Source organism: Numida meleagris, chromosome Z, assembly GCF_002078875.1.
Source record: "Numida meleagris isolate 19003 breed g44 Domestic line chromosome Z, NumMel1.0, whole genome shotgun sequence".
Taxonomy (NCBI): Eukaryota; Metazoa; Chordata; class Aves; order Galliformes; family Numididae; genus Numida; species Numida meleagris.
Window position 1 is genome coordinate 42,378,862 of NC_034438.1, and position 19,767 is coordinate 42,398,628.

The 19,767-nt window shown below is 38.1% G+C and overlaps 1 protein-coding gene across 2 annotated transcripts in view; it reads right to left on the reverse strand.

Moving 5' to 3' along the window:
- The window catches only part of PTCH1 (patched 1), a 77,049-nt gene continuing 58,370 nt past the window's right edge, over nucleotides 1,089–19,767 (reverse strand). For both annotated transcript variants that reach the window (XM_021380596.1, XM_021380597.1), the window contains 8 exons: nucleotides 17,799–17,982; nucleotides 15,855–16,135; nucleotides 14,247–14,384; nucleotides 12,280–12,422; nucleotides 9,202–9,301; nucleotides 7,565–7,819; nucleotides 5,977–6,505; nucleotides 1,089–4,317 (listed from right to left, as the gene is read on the reverse strand). In XM_021380596.1, the coding sequence (XP_021236271.1) occupies nucleotides 5,978–6,505; nucleotides 7,565–7,819; nucleotides 9,202–9,301; nucleotides 12,280–12,422; nucleotides 14,247–14,384; nucleotides 15,855–16,135; nucleotides 17,799–17,982 (1,629 nt within the window). In that variant the 3' untranslated portion in view covers nucleotides 1,089–4,317; nucleotide 5,977. The remainder of the gene's footprint in view (nucleotides 4,318–5,976; nucleotides 6,506–7,564; nucleotides 7,820–9,201; nucleotides 9,302–12,279; nucleotides 12,423–14,246; nucleotides 14,385–15,854; nucleotides 16,136–17,798; nucleotides 17,983–19,767) is intronic.

Consider the following 19,767-nt stretch of genomic DNA (forward strand, 5'->3'; position numbering starts at 1 on the left):
GAATTCTGAAAGAAAAATCCTGCATTCTGGCTGGAAGAATATATTGATTTATTCCTATGGTCTCCAGTCAGTGGGAGGAGCTGCTCCTCTGCGTGGCTGGGACACAAAGGGCAAACTCAGTTATTTCCACTCACGCAAGATTTCAGTGGACGCTGTTCTTATGGCCTGTGACCCACTAAGGCCAAATCTGCACTATGATTTAGTCTGTCCAGTCCTAAGCAACTGATGGAGAGTATTTTGAGTAGAAAAAAAGTGTGTAAGAGTTTTGCAGTTAAACATTTGTTAGCTGTAGTTCTCTTTCCTGTCTGAACTTCCAGAGAATGTAAAAAGTTGTGTTTGTACTTCATCTGGTCATGAAGAGGCTGAATTCTAAATTATCTCTAGACACACCTGAGCTTTTTTTTATGAAAAATGTAGAAGACTTATGATTAATGTACATAGGGGTTATAGGACAAAGCAGAGGACTGCTGCCTCTGTGGCGCTCTGGCATGGCAGTGTGTGCTTGCACATGACAAACCACACAGGGGATTAGGGAACAAGTGACTTCAGACAGAAACGCAGGGCTTGCCTGGGCTCAGGGAACACACTCTGGCTTGCACATGCTTGCATACTCCTTAAACCTCCTGTCTTCAGGAGTGCTGCAGTTTTTAGAACTCTAGTGTTGTTGATGTTCCATAAAGGCGGGAAAAGCAGCTTATTTCCCTAATACTGTTTAAAAAACAAACCAGAGAACAGAAAGGCCGAAAAACTTTCTCCTATTTTTAACCCCCCAAAATCCAAGCATAGATTGCTTTACTTGTTTTGAATGTTTATATAAAATGTTTTCCTCAGAATGAAAATGAAATGTGTAATCCAGTCCTAACCACATCCTCCTAACACAGACAGAGCAACAGAATCAACAGATAGGCATAATTTTAGACACAATTTTAGAATTGGCTCTGGTTCCAAAATGGGCCGAATCTGGGTCTCCTAAACATCCCGAATACTAAAATATCCCAAATCCATGCTTCAAATCAGCATAATTGCGTGATTGCATCTGCACTGTTGACTACTCCATAAAAAAGCGTTCTATAAAACAACCACGTCCATAACCAGTAAATCATAATAGTTTTTATTCATGTTAGAATTTCTATCAGTGTTTGAACATTAATATTTAGAGAGTTTGTACAGTTTCCATTCCAAGTTTAAAATGAGAGCCAAACTAGATCACAAATGGTAACTAAAACACAGTTCAGAATTGTATGAATATTCACTCTCTCTCTCTTAACACTGTTAAAACACTTTCTTTTCTGTTAGGGGGTTTACAAGGAAAAGTGTGCACTGTAATCACATCTCAGCAGTGTTCCAAAACATAATGGTATCATCATTACATATAACTCTTTAAAAATATACTTCTGTCAAAAGACTTGATGACTACTATGTACACTACAAAAATAAATTTTCATATAAATAAATTATATGGCATAATTTTATCTTTGTAACTGAAATGACACAAACCCACTCCTACCAAAACAGGCAGGCAATGAGACCCAGTTTGAATATTTTTTTCCTTTTAACTCCTTACGCTAAAAGCTACAAAGAGTCCTTAATGTAAATGTTATATATTCTTTCCTATTTAACATTAGTAAGCACTCTATACAAATAAAAATCCATTAAAAAGTAAAAACATAGTTGTAATAGTGTTTCCAATAGAAATAAAATCCCTGCATTTTGTTTGTTATAAACTGGCATGACAAATACTGTAAGAAAACATTCTTATGATACAAAAATATAAATATCACCCACGATTAAAAACGTTAAAAAACAAAACCCAAACAAAGGTTGCCAGCCACTGAGTTCAACTTTGGCCAATGTGATCGCTGTTGGGAAGAAGGCACACACTGCGCAGGGGCAGCAGGCAGCTTTTCAGGTACAGGCACGTGGGAGGAGGAAGGGGCCAGGGCAGGTAGAGACACTGCGCTCTCCTGGCCCCTTCCCAGCCACCGCTGCCCGGAGGAGGAGGAGGAGGAGGGAGCAATGCCTCGGCCCTGCAGCCAGGCAGCAGTGGTGTCAGTGGGAGCCCTGCTGACCTCTGACACAGGAGCACACACACTTGGCAGTTGAAGGCAGCTTCCAATTAGTATCATACAGTTTTGTTGCAGAGTTTTTATGATCTGAGGTCACTATGCTGCTTGTGATAAATTAGGGCCCCTCATCTTTTTGTCATTAAGGCTTTTCAGGCTAGACAGTGAACTGGACCAGTAGGCAGTTGCGACATTAACCCTTAGTATACATTGAAACAGTAGCTTATGTATCATGGGAACAATACCAGGCTCTCACCTGCAATTTGAGTGTTCACATTGGAGATCTGTAAACAAGTGCCTCATATCAAAGTGTTTTCAAGTGAGCAAAAAAGGCATGGAAACTTGTGCATTCTAGTTATCCCCATTTGCTGCGCTAGGAAGGTCTGTGGGCAAAGATAAGACTCCCTGAAGTCACTGGAGAAATACCCTTTCCCATCCAAGAAACAGCCGCTGCCGTTCAGGCACCATGCTTACAGAAAAGCCTCACCAGTACTGCATTCAGAAACTGAATGCTGCCCATGTTTATTTGGCTCTGAACACACATTTGCATTTCTACTTGCTCTAAAAAAACAGCTCGTTAAAGGGCAGAAAAACAGATGGAGAAGGTGGATGACAGAAAATGAAAACTTCTCATATTTTAAACTAAAGTTCTCCATTCTTAGAGTTTCTTTCCAACCAGAACACATATTGTAGCGTTTTTTTCAGACCCTTCACCTGCAGCAATCCATCTTTAGTTAAAAAATAATAATACAAAAAGCTAAATTAGTTTTGCAAAGAGATCCCCATTAAGCTGTTTTAATTAAAAGTGCCAATGCAGCATGGGAAAACACAAACAACAGAGAAAAGAACAACCCAGGCTTTGTGTGTCATTAATTACAGCCCTGGACCCAATAGAAAGCCATTTATACTTAATAAGTGAAAACAGAAGATTTTTATATACTTTTTTATCCTTCCATTTGATTTTTATCGCTTACTATTAACTTCCTTCCTGCCATGAAAATAAGGTGACAGAAGATACTGCTTTGAATGCTGTAAGGACAAAACTGAGCTGTGGCTCCCCATCAGACAACTCCATTATTCAGCTTCTAATGCCACTCATAGTTAACAGTATCAACATCAAGATACAGTTCATGGAATTTCTATAACCACCAGCACCTCTCAATATCCAGCACCTTTGGAAGTGACAAAATAATGGTCATAGTTCTTGCACTTACCTGACATCTTTCACAAGAACATCAAAGCACTTCATGAACAGTAATTAAGCCTCATAACTCTCCTGGGAGGTAGGTAAGTATAATTACACCCATTTTACAGAATGAGAAACTGAGGCACAGGGCAGTTACATGACTTGACCGAAGTCATGTGAACCAAGTCATTCATAGTGTGGGAAGTGGAACCACAATCCCAAACCCTGACTCCCTGTCTTCTCTTCCACTTTATCTTGGGCCTTTGATGATGGCAGTCTATGGTACACGGTAGTAAGCACCAATGCAGTTTTCACTACTGCCTGCTAAGAGGGAAAGGCAGACTCACATCAGCATCAGTGGGTTTATAAGCCCACCAAGGGTTACCATACAGTAAAAGAGAAACTACAGTACACAAGGAACATACATATGCAGGCATGTACAGTTCCAGATGCACATATCAATACATACAGCAATACAAAACCTGCACATAGCTAAATCTATTTAAGCCTCCAAGATTAATGCGCTTTTCTTCATATCTGCTTATTTTAAAAATTACCACGCATAGCGTGTTTGAAAGTTAACAGTAACATTTCATACTACCACAGGGTTGTGATACGCAGATTTAAAATATTTTAAACAGACATGTACCTTTACAAAAAAAGTCCTATTACATAAGCAATATTTGCATAGAATTATACAAGTAAATTATACAATATTTAAGCAGCAGCAACTTATGCTGAAATTTAGAACTAGATTAAGCTTAGTTGTGGCACAGAGATCAATGTACAATAAGTACAGAGCATGAATGATAATGTCCCCACTCTATTGTCTGGAGCCAAATGACTCCAGATTATACTACTTTACATTGTTTTCTTGTATATTACATATGTGTACATCTTTTAAATACTTAAAGAAATATTTAACAAAATAATACAATAGGTTACAGTAACGGTAAACTGTTGTCCTGATGCAGCATGTCCTTTTCTACAATGTTGAGCAGTTCTCTTCAAGCAGTTCTGGAAACATAGTTTTCAATCTTTGGCCTCCTCTTTGCTTCAGTTACCATCCTTTAAAAATAAAAGAGGAAAAAAAAAAACAACAAATAAACATCCATTACAGCTCAAGAAAACCAAACAAATCAAGCTAATCCAAGACTTGCTTCATGATTCTTGTAGTTACAATTAGCAGTCAGGAAATGTACGCTTTTCTTTCACCTCAGACATGATCTTCCTGGTAAAGAAAGACCAATACCAATTAAAAAATGCACACGCTTTCATTTGTGAGTGCCCAGATTTAGATTCCTGCCACAAACTCAGTCAAAACCAATGGCCACTTCAAGGAGTGATAAGCTATAACAGACACTGGGTACAGCTAAAACTCAGATTGCAGTTAAACTAGTAAAAGCTGAGCCCAAGTACTTCCTTATCCAATACTATTACTTGCAATATTTCTAGACTGTGAGGCTAAAGGCATTCAGGACTACTTGCACATTGAGATGCTTGGAAAGAAGCTCTATAATCATCCGAAAGCAACTGTATCACAAGTCATCAAAAATTTTCACCAAAATTCTCCATATATATGAGTGCGTGCATAGAGTAGTTCTACAGCCAAAATAAAATGGCTTGCTCTGGTCACACTTGGTGTCTGCCCCTCAAAAGCTCTACAAAAGAAAGAGAGACAATATGGATCCATAGCTAAGAAACAATTTTACACTTCCTCTTCACTTGAAAACAGAGAAATTGAGTTAAAATAGTGGGAAACGGTTTTCAAGACAAAAGCTCCAAAAAGCTTTCAGGGTAAAAACTTAATTCATTTATCCTCTTCAAAGCTCTCCCTGTGAGATTAGTGGAACATTTTCACAAAAATAAACAGTTTTTTCCCCCAAAAGATCTGCTAAAATATCTCTTCTAAACAGCACTATTACCTGCAACATTCTATTGCTAACTTAAACAAGGACAATGATTCCCATTTCAAGTCACACAAATTCTTGGGTGAAACAGGAGAACGTTTTCTCACAGGAACACACTAGATGTCCTACAACATCAGGACAGAGGTTATCTACGCAAATCTGTGATAGTCTCTGCAGCCACCTCAGCAAGATGTAGAGCTTGGCCCAAGGACTCCTCCAAGCTGTGAACAAGCTGGGCAGGTCTCTGAACACAGTTCAGGGGATACCCCACAGCTCAGCAGTGCACTGGGCAAGGTGAGGCCTTCCCCTCTCCCTCATTCAGACCAGCCCGATGGATTCAGTCCTCACTACAGTCTTCAGGATCTTTCACTGAATTTTCTTCAGGAGATGACTCTTAAAGTAGTTGGCAATTTTACACTCTCCTAGACTATGTCATTCAGTATGATGTAGAAGGTGCTCAATTCAGTAATCAGAGGACAGAATCTATCAACAGCAAATGCAATCACATAGCTCAGAACACATAACACAATATGCTTCATTCTCCTCATATAGTAAACTGGGACTGCACCACATGTATTCACTTTGCAAAGAGCTTGGAAATAGTTAATTTATGGACAACCTATACATTGCTAGTGCTGTAATATGCAACGTCATCTAGTGCAACATGAAATGTGTTCACAGTCAGCAGATTTAAGACGATGAGGAACCAAGAAGCAAACTTATGTAAAGGTCTTCCAGAGAAGTTTTATCTTGTCCCTTTCTTTTGCACATCATTGCTGACACAGGCAAATCTCATAGATCAGAAAGAAAAGCTCACCTTATTCTGAGCTTCGGCCAGCTGTCCTCTCCTCACATTCAACATCCTGAAGCTCTATCACTTCTACTTTAGAATTTCTTCTTTCACACCGCACATTAAAAGGCACATGGGGGTCCTCAAACATCCTCTGGTCATCTTTATGGTATCCTTCACAGGATGGAAATCTCCCTCCGCGAGAGTTGTGGCTGGGCACAGCAGGGTGAACAGCAACAGTGACTGAAGCTGAGGCAGTCACAGTAGTGATAGGCTGGCAGTACGCTGATCCTGAAACACCCATGGCACCAAATGCTGGGCTTCTCATGTTATGAGAATGAGCCCTGTGGCTCAAGCGATCCTTATTGCTAGGTCCTGAATGCCCTTCAGTAGAAATTTCAAAAGCGTCCCTGCGAGGGCGGTAAGGAGGTGGTCGCCGTCCTTCCCTCACTTCCTGTTTGGGTTGTCTGCCCTGACGCCACACCTGCTGTGTGCCAGCCTCTGGATTTGATTGCAATCTGGGACTTGACTGATGCCTTGTCTCTGGCTGTATCACCTGAAAGACAGATGTACAGTTATGCTGCTGTCAAAGCAAGGACAACAAACGCTATACTCTCCTACATTTTATTCTAGGCTCTGACTTTACAAAGGTAATATTCTGGAATGTTATAACCGTTGATTTTTCCAAATAGCTTTTGTCTGAAGTTATAAAAACCTGGAAAGCACAATATCACAGAAGTGCAGGACTGCAGCTGAAAATATTATAAGCTTCCTACATACTGAACCATGTTTTCAAAAGAATGGATAACAAGCACTTCATCTTAAGTGATTCAGCAAGCAGAAGTGCAGGCATTTTGAAAAGCCTCTATTCCATGCAGGGTATATACACAGGATGTTAGTAGGGCAGTTTGTATAGACTGTAGGAGTCTGTTTTCTGATTTCTGTAAAAAGCGTGAAGTATAGCAGCCACATCAGTCAATAAACCGTGACTAACTTCAAATGTGGCTCTGCTTGTACCTATTTCTAGGCCTCTGCTGAACAAAAACAGATCCACATTGCTGCTCAGCATGCAGCATCAGCAGGGGTAGGAGACGAGAGTTTTTTCACTTTCCTTTGAAACTGTAGTTATGCCAACCTAGTAGCAAGATGTAACAGGCGCCAAGATTTGGTACAACTCTGAATGCAACTGCTTTCTTCTGGACTCTATCAATCTTTCTTCCCAAAGCTTGCTGTCAGAAAGAGGTATATGAGATGGTGATCCAGAAGGGGCTATGTGGAAGAGGTTTGAATCTGTTAATCTCTTCTGACTCTCTAACATGTCATGTCGGACAGTCATCAAACAGACTGAGAGCTCTCTCCTGTGGTTGTTGCCAAAATGATGTAATAGCAACTATGCATGCTGAAGACCTCACCTTTGTACTATCATCTCATACCCAACTTGATTCTCAAGAAAAGCCTTCACCCCATTTACATGTGCTCTAGGTTTTGGCACAAAGTCATGAAGCATAATTAGCTAGAAACATGAAACACTCTTTGAAAAAAAAACAAAAACAGATTTAAATAAAAATTCTCAAACATTCTTGCCCTTCCAGCAGTCAACTTGTGAGATACTTACAGTGGATCTGGCAAAGACAGGATTCTCAGTGGCTTCCACTACTACTTGATGGACTGGTACCCCAGGGCTTTGGGTGGCCTCATAATGATGGAGCTCTTCACTGATGCCTGACACTGTGGTTTGAGAGCTGTACTCTGAATCAGAGGAATCTGACCCATTATTTGTGCGCCCAGGTGGCAATGCAAACCTCACAATGCTGGGAGGTGGCTCAGGAGATGGTGTAGGTAATCTGTTTTGGCCACTGGCTGGAGAAACCTGATGATGACAACGCTATATATAATTACAAGTATTCAGTAACATACAATTAACATTGCCCTCTTAATCATTATTGCTTGACACAAATGTTCTTCTGCGAAGGATACCCTACAATGCTGTAAGAACCTTAGCACCAGATTCCTGATGAATATTTCTACTAAACTGAAGAAAATGCATGAAAGAAAGACAAGATCTTCTTTTGCGGATATGCACGTAAAAAGGATTACACAGATTTTTCTAAGTATTATCTCAGTATGTATATGCTCATGTAAATGCATTTACACTTACAGATATATAAATAATACATGGGCTTCCCCCTCCCTTCAGAATATATTGAGTGATTTCATAAATGACCTCAAACATGTACGTATAGTTTGGTTCAGTGGCTACTTGCAAACTGAGACAAATACATAAATAATATTAACACAATTACAATAATATGTACGTAGACGCTGTTTGAATAAGATACCAACTATCTGTTATGAAGTAGAGAAATGTCACAATATTGTCAAGAATGTTTTACTAATACAAAACAAACATGTCAAGAGTTACTACTGCTATATACCTAAATCATGTCCTACTTTTATAAACACTCATATACAGACCCACAAAGCACAGCATACTTCTACTAATGCATAATAAAGTCTCCTATATGTAACACAGTAACTGTGTTAAGTATAGTGCAGGTAATAACAATCAAATAATACATATTGGGTTTTTTGTTTGTTTGTTTGTTTTTCTGGATTTCGGCTTCCTACTGTGAAGTCATCGACATGTAAGTGAAACCATCAGCCTGTTAAGAACTTTGCCTGAGCCAAGAGTCTATCGCAGGGACAGGGGAGCCTTTTGGCATACTTCTCCTCATGGTTATAAAGGTGTGGTCTGTGGACCACCACTGGTGTATGCTGGCTCACACAGGCCTTCTTGGTGGTCTCCTCAGTTAAATATTTTGAGGAATGCAAGAGAGGCAGTGAGGTAAGAAAGGAGAAGGTGTATGTAACAAAAGGAATGGTCTTCTGTGAAATACTGGGAAAAGGTCTAATTTTACAGACTAACACTCACACTGCGCTTTTAAAAGTGTACTTAAACCTACATTTGTACCTAGCTTGCTGTCCACCTCTAAAACAATAGTTAAAAAAAATAGTTTTAATAGTTAAAAAACAACATAATTCAAAAATCTAAGTAGAAGAAAATCAAATAAATAAATAAATATAGCAAATTTAATACAGGTTTTAAATAAAACTAGAGTAAGAATCTTAAACATTTAAAAATCCAAGAAAATGCAAAAAATAAAAAGTTTCTAGAAAAGAGGAGTGGACCTGGAAGGTGTGGGTGCAAAGACAATGTTATTATTTCTTTTGTTCACTGTTAGTTTTACTGACCTCAGGATACGGTCCAAAGAATGAAAGAAGAACAGGAAGCAGCACCAATCCATTGAGAACTCCCAGAATGGTTAAGATCGCCAAAACAGCAAAGAAATACCTGAAGTGAGGTTTAAGGGATTGGGGAGGAGAGAGAAGCCACAAATCTTGTTAGTAATAAGAGATTACAAACAACTCCTGAGTATATTAGGATAATAGATACATTAAATTGAATTTCAAGTATTTTTCATATTGTACTAAATAATTATATCATTTTCTATGCATAGATATAGTGTTGGTTTTTTGTTTTGTTTTTTTTTACCTTTTGAATTAGATAAGCTACATTCCACAACCAAAAGTATTAGTTCATGAAGGAAAGAAAAAAATTACATTTGTTAATTTCTCAGAATCTGCAAGTTTGCAATGTTATTTATGAATGTGTTACACAAAAATATGGAATGTGCAGTGAATAGCTGAATGAACTGAAAGCACAAATACAATGAAAAGGGGCCCCCATTAGTGAAAACCCAGCAGAAGCAAACAAATGAAGTGAAGGGTGTAGAATTTAAACAATTTAGCCTAGAAAGAAAAGAACTCCTCTTCTTGCAGCAGCTAATCCACTGTGAAATGCTTCTGCATCTTACAGCAGAAATCTCTAATTAAATCTCTAGTGTATCAGGTAAGGCTTTCCCTTGCTGTTCATTAATCACAACTTTCTGCCTAGAATTCTGTGAGTTCCAGTTTTACCAAACTGCTCAAATTGCAACCTTCTTACAATACAGGAACCCACTTTCTGCAAAGAAAATGCTGCCCATTCTATAGTGAGCTTCAGCATTGTACTGACTAAGAGCACTCCACAATGGCAGAGCTGCATTGCAGGCTAACCTTTTGTTGAACAATTTAGCATCTCTGAATACTCTTGTTTTGCGTCAGCCAGTTCAAACATAAAGGCTGAAATACTGTGGAAGAAGAAGGAAGTGCACAAGTGGTTGTCCTTTCCCATCACTGAGGGCTAAGGTCTGGGATCCTTCATGAATACCAAGGTAAACCTGTCAGTAAAAGGAAAGCCTTGCTAGTTGGTATTCGGCACAGCTGGGGCTCAGACTAAACTTAAGGCTGTGTTGTAACTAATGATTTCAAGGACGGGGTCTTGGTAAATTCCTGGAGGAGAAGAGGTAGGAGAAGAACGGAGGGCAAGTTTGTTACTAATGGGTCTGCTGATAACATTGTCTACCTGGCAACAAACTTTACTGCCCCCTTATTTCCATATCTGATCAAATATATCAGACTCCAGTAAAACTACAAATATCCTGCTATTGTAAACATTTTGGAATTTCTGATCTGCATTAGCAAAAATCAGCAAACCAATCTACTCTACTAACATAAACCATCAGAACTTTATACTGGGACAGAAATCAACAACAGACATTAAAAACATTTGCATCTCATCCATCTAACACTAGGATAAACAGGAGGATTTTAGCTCTGACCACTTGGTGTATACAACGTCTGTTAATTTACTTAATCTTCCACATTGTTGGACTAATCCATCCCTTTCCGGAAGTTTGGAATCTTCTTCACCTACTATAACAATACTTGGGCTCTGATAGTTTATTTTACTGTATTTTTAAAATAGGGCAATCTAAAGTCAGATTGTGCTAGAAAATGAGAAACTGATGGCCAAAAAGAGTAAAATAATGTAAGTTGAGAAGTTGAAAGGCTCATTTTATATACGAAGAGAGTATCTAATCCAAATTTGGTGCGAATGGCTGCCACAATCATCTATTTGCTATGACACAAAAATATGCTTGCCAAAATCTAGTCTGTTAAATGGGAAAGTAGAATACCAAATGTACCCCTGTATATTTAGGTTAAATCTGATAGCAAACTATACGTCAAAGCATTCCATCTCCTACAAGATCAGGCCCTAAAAGAATAATTCTACCTTATTTCTTCAACATCAATAAAATAAAACATGAAGATCCTGATCTCAAAAAAACCCCCAAATAAATAAATAAATAAAATTTCTATCTCAGGAGAGCAGTATCTATGAAATAATTATCTCCGTGAAGGTTTCATGAGGTCCAATGGGAAACTTTCTACTGTCATGCTTTCTTCAGATCTTACAAACATAAATAAAAAAATCTTCATGAGATTTAACAACTATTCTCCCAGTTTCTGCCTCTGACATTTTGCTGCTGTTGTTAAGTGGATGTCAGTGAAGTCTAGTCATCTATCCAGCTTCCATCTACCTAAGTGGTTAAGCCACCTTTCAGAGAACTTTTATTCGCCTCACCCCTGTTTTAGGGCTTGGGTTTTTTTGCATGCTGCAGTTTGCCAAAAAGAACCTGCTGCTAAGATTACCCATTTTACAGAGCTATTTGGAATAGAATGGAGTCTATTTCACTGGACTTCTCAAATTCCCCCAAACTTACTCTCCTCTCATACATGACAAACTCACATTCTTAATTAAATCCACAAGAAACAGTTCACCTGTAGTTCTAAACAGAAGAGCTTTCAGGCTTTGCTTTACAAGATTTTAATATGAAGTTCTGTGGTCATGCTTATGGTTCCCTAGCTCCCAACCAGAGCTTTCTTTCTCTCTCCCTACTTTCTGCATTGTTGTAAACCTGTCATATAAAACAGGAAGAGATGGCTCAGAGAGTATCACTTGCAGCACAGTTGCAGCACATTTGTAAGTTCATGCGTCCTTTCAACACAAATTTTTATGCATACAAGTCATCTGGACCACTTAAAAGTTAAATGTCAAACCCAGCTAATACTGGACAGTACCAGCTGTTTTGAACTGATTGAAATCCATGATTAGCCAGCTTTGCTAAAGAGGAGCCAATTTTGTTTCCTTTCATGCCGGGAGTAAAATTTCCATGGAACAGTTTTAATATAAGCAATGCCAAAACTACTAGGTCTAGCACACAACAAGGAGTTAGTAAAACAGAACGAAAGCAGGACCATGATGCAAGCATGCTTGATACACCATGCATAGCAATAAAAGGGCAGATACACTGAAATGATCAAATATTAAAAGCATGCTTATTTTTATTCTAAAAAGAGAAGTCAAGAAACACACAAATGCTTTACCTGACAATAAAATCAAACTCTGATCCTGCAAGCATTAACACTCCAAGTAGTGTGGACACGGCTCCATCCAACACTGGTGCAAACATATGTTCCAATGCAAGGACAGCCCTATGGTTCTTATCTCCTATGGCAGTTAAAAATGCCTATAAAACAGTGATGTTCATTTAATTACACATATACATACAACACGTCAAACAGCTTTTCTCATAGTATGGAGTTTTTTGCCAGCTAATTACTTCAGTCTACAGTGTATGAAAATATCTCTATAGCTGGCTAACCTTCCAGACACAGCCTGAATCTGCAGCACACAGCTGCTGCTGAAGTCACACAACCAAAGTAAGCACTGATTAAACAGTCAGAGATACAGTAATAGTTTCAAAAACAATTCTGTTCACTTGCACTAGTTGACTTTTCAAGTTGTCAGCTTTGCTTATTTCTTCCTGGAAATAATTCAGTCCATACTTTATGTGTAAAAATCACACAGCTACTCCTCTCAGTCTTGAAGAGTCATGGCTTCCATTACTATAGTGGGAAGTTTGCTTTTAAAATAGTCAACACTGATTCTGGTTTTCCTACCCACTTGTCACTAATCATGGACCAGTAGCCTGCAATTTCATGCACACATTCTCAGTAGTAGCATCAAGTCTTTCTGTCACTTTACAAAGAAGTGTCCATTGGTAAGTGCATTTCTTTGCACATGTCTGGACATCCAGACCAACATGATTCCCAAATGACAGAAAGCTGCCAATGTATTCAGCACAATTGTTATAAAGCAGTTCTACGGGCTGTGTGCTGCTGTAACACTCAGAATGAATGCCTCTTCTATCTTTTACTACTTGAAAGCTAGCAGCCTTAGGAATAATACCAAACACTGTACTATCTGAGACACTACAACTCATGAAATGACTGTCTTTTTCCCTCAGACTGCTTATTCAACAAGCTGTACCAGGAAACCTCAAATGGTGTTTTTTCTTATCAACTACTCTTCTCATTGTATCACTTAACAGTTTAAGAAGAAAGCAACCTAAGTGATACTCTTCTTGTGATCTGCAAATGCTCTTTCTTAGGGGAATTCTCTATCACCTGCTAACATATGAGCTCATGCAGTTATCTTCCTCTTGGTCCTCGTATTTAAGTCTCTCTTCTCCAAAACCTTTTTTTTTCACTTGCCTGACAAATTGTGGCTGAAATCAGTCAACACATGAAAAAGTTATTTGGTGGGACAGGCAGATCAAAGATGAGTACTCATACATACAGAGAGAGATTTCCAACCCTCATTTCCATTGGAAGCCAAAACATGCAACATTAATCTTTAGTATTGGATTAACAGTGGTCTCTGGAATGAAAATTAATGTATCAAGGATATTTTACATTCTCATATATAAAATAGATAAAGAACTTCCCTCATTACGCTGGAAAAACATTTTCCTACAGATTGTGTGCTTGATATGCATTAGTGAGTTCTGAAAACAAGCTGCAGCTTTTTCATGTGGAAAATGAACTCAAATCCATTTGCATTTTAGTGGTTTGGAGACATTAAACAACATTATGTGATTCTGAAAACCTCCTTTCAAAGGCTTCTGTTCCACAAGAAACAAAATGTACACACAAGAGGGAGCAAACAGCTACAAAGCACAGCGGCAACAACAGTCACACTGCAGACAGTGGCTAAGAGAGTCTAGTCTGAAATAATGTACATTAAGAGCTCTCCTTCGTCTACATTTTTGTATCACTCAAACAGCTAGATACAACACACTTATGCTTGACCATAACCACAGTAGCTAGGAACAATTTCATCAAAATCAACTCAATTCTTTCAGACAACACAAATGCCACAAAATGCCTGAAGCTTGTGACTGATTTTCTTCTGAGAATCACATCACTGATTTAACAAAAATAAGTAAGAATTTGTGATTAGAAGATAGTCATCATTTTATTTTAAAACAGTACAAAAATGTTTTACATACCAAAGCAACATGAACAGTGAACTCCACACCAATTCCAACAGATGCAATCAGGATAACCACAGGCACTGCACTTAGTTTTATTCCAATTAGACCCATCATGCCAAACAGCTCCACAGTCATCAGAGCCAGCACCACCACCTAGATAATTTCAAACAGCTATTAGTAATTTCTCATACTCAATACAAATGAAGAGAAAGATACTTTAGAACAACTTTTTGACTGTAAAATGTACCCCTCAAAGCAATCCTACGTGTCATTATGCTCAGATTTGCTGAAGAGCTGGTTTAAACTATACTCCTAAATTAGTAGACCAAGCATCAATTTTCTGTTGATTACAATTTACCAGCGATCTGAAAACTTATTTTTTTGATGGATACTTATCAAAGCACACATTTTTTTTCTCACCTGTTTTTCTGACATCATTTTTTAAAAAGTAACTTTCAACTACCTGCACTGGAACACTTTTTTGTAGAACTGTAAATGTAAGCATGACTCTTCAAAGGCTTAAAGCCTATAAGAAAGTGAATGGTATAATCAGCTGATGACTCTCAGGTTACAGAGGGGCTTTGAGCTCTTAAGATACTTGGAGAGATTGATGTGAACAAAGCAAACAGCTACATCTGAGGAAAAGTTTTATTTTTCTTTCATCTATCTTGTAAAAAAAAATGAGGAAAAGGAAGGGGACGAAATTCATAGAATCAACTTTAAAGTTTCCAAAGCTGAGCAAGAAAAAAAATGACATACAAGTTGTGGGCTCCAAAAAAAACCCTTTTTTTCTAAGGGAAAAAAGTACGCACTACAATAATTGATTTTGTAAGTTAATCAATCAAGAATAATAACATAAATTGCTTGATTAAGTGCTATGAAAAATATTCTAGACTAAACATTTATCTTTTAACATACCTGTCGTATAAACGTACATTACAAAAACCAGTAACCATTTTACGCTTTTCTACTTCAAGAATTTTATAAACCATACAATAGTTTATGGAATTTTAAACATAGGAGCCTCATCATTCAATTTAACTTGAATGTTTACTGTGAGACTTAAGGTGCCTTTCAAAAAGCACGCCGGAGTATTCTCTTCAGTTTAGAATTTTATGACTCTTTCTCATCAATAGCCTAGTTGCACTCCCTCCACATTATGCACTGTACAACCTAACCATTTCAGTTTTTCCAAAAAAACTGCATTCAGAAATCAGTAGGAAAATTTACAGGTAAGTTAGTCACAAGCAACTGCCTTGAGAACTAACACTGTCTGATAAAAGAGGAGAAAGAATAAATAAATAGAAATAACTTCAACATAATTCTCTATTTTCCTCTATGTCTTCACTTCTCACGTTAATATGCACTTAAGCAGGGGCAAAAGTTTATATATCTTAATAAGAAACATTTAAAACTGCAAAAAAGGTGGCCAAAGGATTAAGGTTATTAAGGTTTGTACCTTTAGTGTGAACCCTACCCTCTCAAGTTGAATAAATATATAATGAATGATGCAATATACATACTCCACCAGAGGCCCAGACATAAACAAAACCTTCCCGACTACAGCAAGAGCTATACTGAAAGGAATTTGACTTCAACAAAAGACCCTTATAATAAACTTACAATGATCCCAGCCGTCCAGGGGTTTAGGAGGAAGAGGGCACACACCAGAAACGTGCAAGCCAAAACCACACTAATGGATAAGAGGAGCCAGTGACGAAGCCCAATGTACTGCTCCCAGAATAGAAATGGATAACCATTTGGGTAGCTAGCAATCCCGAGGCTGGTGTAGTTATTACAGATAGATCTCACTTTCTCAATAGCTTCCACAAAGTCAGAAGTCTCACGCAATCCATTGAGGTAGAAAGGAAACTGAGCATATTCTATGGGCTCAGCTGCTGGAACTAAGAAAAGAAAAGCAATGTTTAAATGTTCATTTAGGTAGAAGAAGATAGACAGAGAGCATGATTAACAAAACATTTTGTTCTCCATAGCATAATGCTTGAAGTTTTTAAATTTAAATTTTACCTCTTTTGAGCAACAAAGATTTTTAAACTAAATACACAAGATGACAATACTTCATCATATATTGCAAGGGGATGAACATAGTCTGTATCAGGTTCCCAAACAATTTCACAGAATTTAACAGCAACAGATAGATTTTGATGTATTCAGTCTTCATCAGTGCTACAGCATGTTTTAATGAATATCTAGCCAAAAGCCCCTGTCTGCAGTATAATATAGAAGATCACATCACACTAAACATTTTATTCGCATTTTATGCAAGCACAGTTCCTTTGAAATTAGAGGTCATTTTCCTGAGATTAACTGAGGTTCACCCACAAAAAACAGAGGAAAATTATATACAATGAGGTTGGTTGATTTTTAAGATTTCCACTGACTATTCTGAGCCAGAATCAGAAATCAATGTTACTTCTGCACAACTGAAAAAAAATCCTTAATATAAAAATAATGGTTCAGTGAGGAAGCACATAACCTTTTATCCTTTAATAATTTGACATACCAAAGCTATCCATACTTCTTTTTGAGCTTAATGTTAAGTCTACTGTACCACATGAAAAAAAAAAGCTTCCACAACAAGCATTTTGTTACTGCCGTTGTGTGTTCCAGACCCTGCAGGGTCATTCAGTTGACTTGCAAAACATGATTTGCCCTATTACAATCTCAACTATAAATTTTCATTAAGACAAGACTTGGCTGACTGCCACAAAGCTCTAGGGTTCAGATTAACTGAAGCACAGCTAGCCTGTTACCCAATCACATTTCCAAATGCATAAGGCCTCCCCCACATGCCTTCTCCACTTCCCCACTAGCGTGTAACTAGCAATCTTTCCAATACATTCAAAGCTGAAGCAAACCAATGTGAACTGGCTGCTCAGGAAGACAATGAACAGCATAGAATAGGACTGCTACCCTACCTAAGTAGGTCTTGTACCATATTGGTCCTAGAAGATTAGACATATGAACTATCTTGGTAAGAATCCCTTAGGTATTTAGAATTGAAGACAAACACGATATAATCTCAGTGTTAATACTTCACAATGACACAGGCAGCAATTTCAAGCAACTTCCAAGTTCCTCTCACATACAAAACTGTCAGGTAGCAAAAGTAATGCTTATTACCAGTTTTTAAAGCTTCACAGAATCATAGAATGGTTTGGTTTGTTAGGGATCTTTAAGATCATCTAGTTCCAACTTCTCTGCTACAGGCAGGGACACCTCCATCTAGACCACGATGCTCAAAGCCCCATCCAGCCTGGCCTTGAATGCCTCCAGAGAGGGGGCATCCACAATCTCACTAGGCAACCTGTTCCAGTGAAACTTCAACTGCTATAAAATTCATTTTTCAACATGATAAAACACTGCAGTGGTACCACATTTGCAATGGTGCATTTGTCTCTTGAGGCTACAGAGTAACATAATATATTGTTCTGTTTATGCTTCTGAGCCCTGTACAGCATCAACCAACTAGAGTTATTCGTCCTTGAAAGGAGGAGTATGGGCACTTGTATAAACTGCAAGACATTAAGATGAAATGTTACTTACTTCTTAGCCTTGTTTCTGGCATATAGTCTGCTTTGTCATGCACCCATTCTGGTCGGTGAGGCCGGATGTTGGCTTGCGAGGCAGCATAGGCCACAGGGTCATTGCTAACCCAGGCTGTCAGGTAGATGTAGAAAGCATTTGGGTTAATGATTCCATCTGCATCCACCAGACGCTGTTTAGTCAACTGCAAAATGGAAAAGTTAGAAGACTTTCAAAATGAGTTTTGCTTTTGGAGCTCTTGCTGTAATGTTTTCAGCAAAAAACAAAAAAACAAAAACAAACCAAAACAAAACCAAAACAAAACCAACAAAAAATCACTGTTGTTTGACAATGAAATCTAAAAAACTAGTGATAATACAGTGGTTATTCACAAATTAATACTCACATAGCATTTACTATAACCACTAAACCTCCACATAGTTCCAGAATAGACTGAAGCAATTAAACCTGAATTCAGAAAGCCTGCAGCCACAAGTGAAAAGCAACCAAGTTGGAGAAACTTTTCAAGAAAGGGAAGAAAATCTGGCAAAAGTCCCTATACACGTCTGTGCGCAGTTAACCTCTGCTGTTAACACTGAAGGAAATGCCACCCAGTAAACGGAGGAGAGCTATAAAAATAAAACAACATCTGTATAAATTTTGCTAACATTTGCCTTCTATGACCTATATATTCAGAAAATGCCCAGCGTCAAGAGAGTAGGTGAGCGTCCTTTGTTACTCAGGTCACTATGAGCAACTGTATCTGCAGGGTAAACAGCAGTGGTACATTTCTAGGGTTCTATAGCCAAATACTCCACAGCTAGGGCCCTGATAGAGGACCCTGGGGATTAAAAGTATTGTTGTTTGTTTGTTTGTTTTGTTTATTTAAAATTCTGGCCTGGCTCCAGTTTCAGGTCTTTTTAATGAAATGAAAAACAACAGTGACAGTTGTTAAAAAAAAAAAAAAAGCTGGATTCCAAAGATCTGGATTCAATTAATCTACAGGATATGCAACAACTGTACGTCTTCAAGCTGTCTTTGGAACTGCATAGTACAGGGCTCAGCCCCTCTGGGTGCACCACACTTTTCTCCCTCCCAGGCACAGGAAATTATATCAGCAGCTGTAGTCCAATCACATTTGTTCCACCGTGTACCTGGTACACACTGCTAAACAAAACCTCACTGAAGGTTTTCTCTTCTACTCCCTTTATTTCCTAAATTCATTGCTGAAGCTTCATTCAGATCTGACAGGATGCTGCATGTGGCTATACAGTAGTGTGTTTTACACACCACAGCAACTTTGAACAGTGTACTCTGTAAAATCTTTCACCTTTAATGCCAGCGAAAGAAAGAAAAACAACAAGCAGATCTGACAAGAAACTCATTAGAAACATTATTCCTCTGCCTAAAAGCACATGGAGTCAATAATGATTCAAGGGAAGGAAAAGTTAGATTACTGCAGAATATCTTCTTTTTAAAGAAGAAACTGATTTAAATACAATTTTAGTTAAAGAAGTCAAACCTAGTGTTTCCATCTAACAATGTCTACAGTAGTTGTATGCTGTTATAATCTTATCAGAAGTTCAGCCAACTGTCATTCCTGGCTCTACCACAGTATACCTGTATTTATGACAACAGTACGAGAATATGATACTACCATTCATCAGTTACCTTCTTTAAAATTTAGGTTTTTAATGAAGTGATAGCAAATACGAGGTGCAACATCCCAGAAGAAAGCAGAGCAAAGTTGATCCTACAAGAAAATTTGATTCAAATCAGGAACGATGCCACTTAAGACACTATGACTAACACTGGCTCTGTGTCTCATGTAGGTTCAGACTCCATACATCCACGTATGTAGCTACGTATCCTCCAAAAAAAATGCAGTGAAAACAGAATGTGTTTGAGACAGGAGCAGCACAAAACACATCAGTCAGTTATCACCAAAGACAGGCATTCCCAGTGTTGATTTTGAAGGTTTTGCAACACA